The 8,082-nt window shown below is 42.1% G+C and overlaps 1 protein-coding gene across 3 annotated transcripts; it reads right to left on the minus strand.

Moving 5' to 3' along the window:
• Window positions 1-893: 893 nt before the first annotated feature.
• On the minus strand, window positions 894-6,383 carry TLCD5 (TLC domain containing 5). Of its 3 annotated transcripts, none has more exons than XM_065882645.1 (3): window positions 6,283-6,383; window positions 5,969-6,168; window positions 894-4,202 (listed from the first exon to the last, which is right to left on the minus strand). In XM_065882645.1, exons 2-3 carry the CDS (start codon window positions 6,165-6,167, stop codon window positions 3,664-3,666), a joined length of 738 nt encoding a protein of 245 aa, XP_065738717.1. In that variant the 5' UTR covers window position 6,168; window positions 6,283-6,383; the 3' UTR covers window positions 894-3,663. The 3 variants fall into 3 exon arrangements, with proteins under 3 accessions (XP_065738717.1, XP_065738718.1, XP_065738716.1); XM_065882646.1 differs by lacking the exon at window positions 6,283-6,383 and having other exon boundaries at window positions 3,664-3,772; window positions 4,130-4,202; window positions 5,969-6,233; XM_065882644.1 differs by lacking the exon at window positions 6,283-6,383 and having other exon boundaries at window positions 3,664-4,202; window positions 5,969-6,233.
• Between the last annotated feature and the right edge of the window lie 1,699 nt (window positions 6,384-8,082).

Consider the following 8,082-nt stretch of genomic DNA (forward strand, 5'->3'; position numbering starts at 1 on the left):
CTTCAAGAATGCCTCACTATACGAACTTCAGGAATAAAACAAACTGGGAAAGTTTCCTAATTCACCTTCTCTTCCTTGCATACAAAACCTCTTGGCAGGCTGCTTTCAAGATCTTTCCAAACTTAAACAGACCCAAAGTTCTAGCTGTGAGCAAAGAGGGCATTTGCTGTGGGAAAGCTTCAGAAGATGGTAAGCAAAGGATTTAATTAAGTCAGTGGTTATTCACTCCAGAGCTATTTTTTTTTAATGATGAAAATCTCTATATTCAGGCACAAAGCTCTAATGGTAAAAAATGTCCCTGAAAGCTTCTTTACAGCCGTTGATAGCTCTAGACTGTTTTAAGTCTGTGTATAGAATACCTTCAGAAGAGTCACACCAATTTAAGCAGAACACACGCCCCAGGGACATTAGTCCTTTACCTAGAAAAATGACATTGGTGACACCATCCACTGTGCATGCTCTGTGAGAACATTTTCCAGTGGGGGGTAATTCTAAACTACATCCTCATGCTTTCATCCATTCTTTCCACCTGCATATTGAGCACCTACTATGTGTCTAACACTGTTCCAGGCATGGGAAGCAGAGTCCGAGGACAGCCGAAGGGCCTGTCTTTGTGGACCCAACTGGACATCATCATTCTGAAGGCAACTGCTCAAACAGGTGGCAAAAAAAGAAATTAAGTTCTTCCTCCTTCTTTTGGCAAACTGTTTTCTATATGTAGATTGTTGCCTCAAAAAGTAAGCAGTATTAGGAATGGTGGATGATAAGAACAGCTACGAAGTATTTTACCGATAAGTATAAATATGGGTCAACGTTTCTGCAAGCCAAAAGCCTTTTTTTTTTTTTTAAGCTTCTGGCAGAACCAGAACAAAGACATAAAGCCAGACTCTGGGTTGATAAAAAGTTGTTTATTTTTATAAAATTTAGTACAAATCTCACTGAAATATAAATCTTTCTCGAGCAGTGTTAATGACTATTACATAGTAATCTAAATGCAAACGCGTACTTCACGTGTCCAACCACACCACATGTTAATTAGCCCTTCATGTGCCTCCTCGTGAACAGACTCAGCATCTTAACTGCTGAGCCACCTTCATTTCACATTTTTCTCTCAGCGAGTTTCCTTCAGAGTTTTCAGCTACAACAGCAAGAAAAGCTGAAACGAGGGATTCTCCTTCCCTTATCACTAGATAGGTTTCTCGAAATTCAAGAAACCTAAGTACATTCCCCTAAAAGAGCAAGGTCTGCAATCCCTTCACTTCTGAGGTGGAAGGAGAAAAGAATGGTACCAGATTAAGTCTATTCATTTGTCTGGTATGGGACAGCTTGCACTGTGCCAAAACTCAAGAGACGGCTTTTTCCTTTTCTTTTTTTTTTTTTTTTCTTTTGTGCCAAGCCACTCTTTTTTTTTTTTTTTTTCTAACCAGGCTTTTGCTAAAATCAGCATTCCCCAGCATCCTACTTGGACCACAATTTTGTTGGAAAGAAGCTAACCAGCATTTCAGGGATACTGATAATAGAAAAAAAGAGATGGAGATGCTACTGTCAGATTATTCTCATGTCCAGCAAATCTCCTTAACCAGAAGACAGTCATTTTAAAAGACCCACGGTTAACATGCCTTTAAAGCCGCTTTTCCCAGAGCAATGATGACCTCATGCAGTTCCAACCACTTGGTCATACCTAGACAATGACGTCCATCTTCAAGACCACTCATTAGGTTAGGATTACCATCGAATGGGCTGATACTTCCTACTCACATCCAGCCTTGACTTCAACATCCCCATACCCTCGCTCATCAGCTGAGCTACTCGCTCACCACTGGTCTCAACAAGGCAATCAAATGAATAAATAAACAACAAACAAACAAATAAATAAAACTTCCCTTTTTTCCCATAAAAGCCCTACGTTAAAGACCTGCATTAATAAAACACCACCTAATGTCTCTGTGAAATTCACAACGGGGTATTTCCTTAATTGACAATGGGGTTTAAACTGAAGCAGAGTAAACAAGTGACCTGCCCAAATGATCTGGCAGGTGAGTAGCCAATCTAGTTCAAAGAAACGAAGAATTCTCGATTCCTAAGCCCTTCCTCTACACTTACGTTCTTGCTTTTCCTAGCTGAGAGACTACTGATTAAGAAATATTTTTTCCTTCCAACACGGACCTTGTCATAACATATTATCCAGAGAGAGTGGCACCTTTTCCAGAGAAAAAGTAGTAACAGGATGAACAGGTAATGCATCTGAAATGGAGAAAAGAAAACAGCCTCATCACCCTGAGGCCAGGACGTTTGGTCTTTGGTTCCGGTTTGCAGTATGTATAGCAGAGCTGAAACCTGAACTGGCATCTCAAGCCCAGTGGAATCCACATGGTAAATCCCTGTGGAATTCAGTCACAGCCTCTCATGCCTAGGAGATTAATGCGCAAAAGCCCTGAGAACTGGCAGAGTTTTCCTGGTAGGGCAGAACCCGTACAACAGGGCCCGGTAAATCTGCCCACACCTCATTCATCTCTCATCCAAAGCTCTAGCTCTATGGTTTTTGTGCAGAAAAGAGTTAATATAGTAGGCCTGGAAAGGGCTGTTTGCAAGGTTGGCCCTTGGCTGACATCTGAAGACTTCGATTTCATTGGGAAGGTTCCCACATGAACTGATGAGACTGGCTCACTGGCTCTAAACTGTTTCTGCAAACAATGTGGTTCACAGTGAAAACCTCCTTTCCTTCTGGGAGTCAGGAAAAGACTGCCTACATGACCAGCCCCCCATTAAAACCTTGGGTACTTAGTCTCTAACAAGCTTCCTTCTAGACATTTCACACATATTGTGAATAAATCGTTGCTAGGGGAATTAAGCACATCCTGCATGATCCCACTGGGAGAGGGCTCTGGAAGCTTGGGCCTGGTTTCCCCTGTACTCTGCTCCAGGTGCCTTTTCCCTTGGCTGATCTTCTGTTGTATCCTGTTGCTGTAATAAAGCAAAGCTCTAAGTACAACTGTGTGCTGAGTCCTGTGAGTCCTCTTAGTGGAGCACCAAGCCTGAGGGTGATCTTGGGACCCCCAAGTACAGGGAGTCCTTTATGGTATATACCAAGTATACGGTATAGGGAGGCTCAGTAAGTAGCCCCCCCCATCACGGTTTCACCCACATCCTTCTCTCATCCTTCTGTCCCCCCATTCAATTTCCTGATCCAATGCTCAGAATGCCAAAGGCATGTATCTTCCTGAAAGTTCCTCACTTTATAGTAAATGAGGTGCATTTCTTTAAGCTGCTACACAGAAAGTAGGAATAAGTATTTGTTGAAGGAGTCACTTCAAGAAACAGCACTAATGCTTTTTGAGTTCCTTTCTAGGCTGTCTGATCACCAAGCCTCCCAGAGACAAAGGAGCCAGGGTCACCACAACTTAAAAGGAATGCAGCATGCTCACCTCACAGTTCTGACTTACAGCTACTGCTGGTAGTCTCACTTTCTACAACTGCACAGCGGCAGAAGTTAGTGTTTTAATACTGGGATGTGTTCCGCTCCAAGACTGACCAAACGGATGGATAAATTTAGCCCTTTTTAGAAACCTAAGCTCGTCCTAAGCAGGATTCTGTAACAGCCATATCTCCAACCTGGTTCCCGTGGCTGACTTAACCCAATCCATCGTCTGGAGCAAGCCTTGGCTAGTGCGTCTTGAGATGTCCATTGTGTTTTACCTGCCGCTCCTCACTCCGCCTGCTTCTCCAGGTGTGGTACTTCTTGCTGCTTTTCCTCCATGCAAAACGCCAGATGCTAACCATGAAACACCAAGACACAGCATACATCGCAACTCCCCCGACCTTCACAAACCACTTGGGCTTGGGTGAGACCATTTCACAGAAGAGGAGGTGAGCTCCTACGCCAATCCTCACTCCAGTGAACAGAGCTGCAAAGAGGAAATCCACCACGTCTCCAGTGAAACTATGGTAATGGCCTGTTTCACGAAGAAACCAGCGCATCTGTAGCAAGGGATTGGTAATCTCGCTTCCAAAGAGGACTGCATTGACCTCTGTGCCTGACTCTCCAAGCACCAGGGCCATGATGATGCCCAAGATACTCAGTGTGTGGTGAGCCAGCATCAGGGCCCCCTCAGACTGGAAGTAGATACACCAGCCCAAGTCGAAGATGAAGTAGCCCAAGGTGAAACACAGAACGTGCACTTGGAGAGGTGTATTGGGTGAGCCTGAAATAAACCAAGACAGAAGCAAATTGAGTGGCTGGGAATCGTGCTACCTCACGCAGAGATCCTGGATTGCTCTTTCTCAAGCTTTTCTGAATCACTGAAAACAATTGCAGGCACGTGCTTTTTAAAGGCAACCAAAAAAAAAAACCAAAACACTAAAATCTAAAACTTTGGTCTTTATCAAACCAATGTTACAGGGCCCAGGAAATGCTGTTCTGATGCACCAGATCTCAATGAGTGATTTACGCACCAGCAATTATCTCAGCGTCCTCTCTGTGTAGCAGCATAAAATCCAGTTTTTTTGTTCTTTCAATTAAAATCCTACACACTCTCTTTCTTGTCTTTTTTTTAACCAGCTAAAGCTCTGTTTCTAGACTCTTTTAGTTATTCTCTCCCACTAGCAGCAGATGCTAACTATTATATATAGAATGGACAAACAACAAGGTCCTACTGTATAGCACGGGGAACTATATTCAATATCCTGTAATAAACCATAATGGAAAAGTTATTCTGTCCCAAATGTCAGATTAATTTCTTAGCTTAATGGGTTAGATTATTGGACATTGGTGGCCCTAACTCGTCTTGAAAGTGGACTCTGGAGAGAACCCCAAAAGTTAGTATGTTCCCATGTCCAAGAACATAGGGTGCAAGGACCTGACATGTTTTGAATCCATTAAGAGCCTTCATATAAAATATAAAGCTTAAGAGTTGCTTCCTATCAGTTTGACAGTTTGGGGGAAATTTCAGAAGCTCAATATGGGAATCTAAAGAAATTATAAAAAGAAAGAATCTAAGGAATTAAAAAAAATCATATTCTAGGGAACTTATGGACTGAATTATGTCCCTCCAAAATTCGTATGTTGAAGCCCTAAACTCCAGTACCTCAAAATGTGACTATATTTGGAAATAGGGCCTTTGAAGTGGTAATTAAGTTAAAATAGGGATGTTAGGGTAGTGTTCTTATAAAACAAGGACATTAGGACTAGGATGTAGATAGGCACAAAGGAAAGACCATGTGAAGACACAGCAAGAAGGCAGCTCTGCACGCAAAGGAGCAAAGCCTCGGAAGAAATCAAACCCGCCAACACCTTGATCTTGGACTTCTAGCCTCCAGAATTGTGAGAAAATCAATCTCTGTTGTTTAAGCTACCCAGTCTGTAGTATTTTGTTATAACAGCCCCAGCAAACTAATTCAAGGGGATATAGGTTTTGTATTCTAAGGGAGTAACACTTGTATCAGTACATCTAGCAGCTTAAAAATTAATATAGCTGCCCCCAAATAATGAGGCATTGGTTAAATAAAAGATAGTAAATGCATACAACACAATATTATATAACAACTGAAAAGGATAAGGAAGATCTATATATATAGACATGGAAAGATGATGTCCTTTGAATATACAATCAAGTAAAGATTGCAGGTTACCAAAAAGTATGTTTAATGCAGTGCATTAGTGTCTGTTTGGGGCTGGTGGTAGATGTTGATATTAGCTTTATTATTTATACATTTTGGTCGATTAAATTGTAAAAAGCAATCAAGATTTTTTTAAAAAATAGAGAGTTATGAAAAGCAGAAACAATAGGTGACACATACAAATCAGCATTAACAATGAAGATGAATGGAGACTCCCAAAGCACATTATAATAGTAATTATTCTTCAATATTCTTCAGTATTATACAAATTCTGTGGAAAAGTCCCATCCTTCGAAGACTACCCCCAAATCATAAATTCCTAAGGGAAAATTCTCTAATGTCTCCCACCTACCTGGGTGGGTAAAAGGCCAAGGGCCATCAATGAAGCCAATATAAGCTGAGAGACCTATCGAGAGGACTCCGTGGGTGAACGTAACCAGCCGGCAGCTCCACTCATAGCTTCGGTGATTATTCAGGCGACAGAAAGAAATGTAGAGCGAGAGCCAGCCCCCCAGGCTGCACAGCGCCTGCAGACACAGAGCTAAGGCCATCCTACGATGAAAAGACCAAAACCAGAAAAACAACGGATGCACCCTAAGAAAACAGCATTGGGTCATTTTGTGTATACGTCTTCATTTCTACTCTAAGACAGTACAAAAATATTGCCTTCCCGGAAACACTTTTTCCTTATCTACAGAGCCAAGAATCTTCTACTGAAGCGTGGCTGTATTTCTGATTGCGTGTTCCTTAGAGATAACTGGTCAAAACTGTAAACCGAAAAGCAGGAACTGCATTCTGAGTTAGCAGATAGTCTAATATGGTATATGTTGTTATGATGAGTAAATGTCAATAACCTCCCAGTGATGACTGACCTTGGACTACAATACACAAGTAATTTAATATGTGTATTAGATAATGTGTTCATATTTCAAAAATCTCAATAAGAAGCCCTCACGGAAAAACACCTCCACCACTTGTGGTCTCTGCTAGAAGTCATATGACACATGGCAGTTTAATGTGGTTTTAAGCTGATACTAAACTCAACTGAAGTCTGGGTTTGGATCATGGGTTTATCAGTCAAAATCAAAACTTGAGGTAAACCTAAAGACAGAACTAAACAAAGACCTAAATAGTTTGGAAGGGAAAAAAAATAAACTCCTAGTTCTATTCAGTTCTGAAATCCAACTCAAAGATTGACCAAGGGGGAAGCAGCATTTTGAGGTACAAGTGGGGAGTTTTTGTTAAGATATAAAAATATCTTTAAGACAATTATTTAGTTAAAAATGAAACAACGTCAGAAAGCCACTGACTGAAATTTTTACCGGTGATAAATATTTCAGGACAAGAATGAGTGTAATGGAGTCAATATAGTCAGATAGGACTAAAATCTGAAAATAGCCAAGATGTCCTTATTAATATTCATTAGCTCCTCTATTGAAAGTACAAATAAAGAAATAAAAAACATTTCACATATCTGTCTCATCTCAGCAGGAATTTTCTGCATGGCTACACTTATTGCTTAACCCTATTCTGACACGCGAAATAGTATCTGTGGGCCAACACACTTCAATACACAAGCCACTCCCAAGAATGCTATCCAGAGAGGGCTTTATGAAGGTCAAGTGCTGTACAGCTTTCATCTGAAATCAGATTAGAAAACAGCAGTCGTCAGTCATTGACCTGAGTTCCAGTTCTGTCTCTGCCCCTAAATAGCCATAAGAGTGTGAACAATCACTTTCACCTCCTGAGCCTCAGTTTAAAAAAAAAAAAAGAGAGAGAGAGAGAGAGAAAAAAAAGGAAAGAAAAAAGGATTGAAAAGAACTCTATGATCCGGCCCAGTTCTGACAAGGAGTTCTGAGATAATTTCGTAAAACATCCAGGCCAATTTTCAGAGCAAGGGCCAGAGGTACAAAGGACCCAGAGTGAAAAGAACTGTCCTCTCCCACTTCCTTTTAAAGGCCAGGGTCACCGGCCAGTAAAGCGGATCAGCTCATTTGGATATAACGATTAGTATTTTTAGAGTCCTCTTCCCTGAATCCTAATTCCCTGGCAGAACAGAGGACACGGTAGCCCATTTACAAACAAATAAAAGAATAGACATTTATAAATGGCAGATACAACTCTGTGACCTTGGGAAAGTCACTCCATCTCCGCGTTTCGGCTTTTCACTCTTGGGTGAAAGAATGACAGGGTATTTAGATGGCCGATGGCCGTTCCAGCTCAGAATTCCAAGGCTCCTGTCCTTGCTCCTCCCGGTCCAGGGCCAGATTCGGGAGGAGGAGCGCTGGGCGGGCCCACCTGGCTCTGGGCCTCGGAGCAGGCGTGGCCGGAGCGAGCAGCAACCTCGGCGCCTGGCAGGCACCGCGAGCGCATCTCCCCCGGACGCGCCTAACTACCCTGTGGTCACGCCCACCTACCCTGTGGTCACGCCCGGCTTGGGCACACCTGAGCCGGACCACTATGCCA

The sequence above is a fragment of the Phocoena phocoena genome, chromosome 8 (genome assembly GCF_963924675.1).
Source record: "Phocoena phocoena chromosome 8, mPhoPho1.1, whole genome shotgun sequence".
In the NCBI taxonomy this organism is placed as follows: domain Eukaryota; kingdom Metazoa; phylum Chordata; class Mammalia; order Artiodactyla; family Phocoenidae; genus Phocoena; species Phocoena phocoena.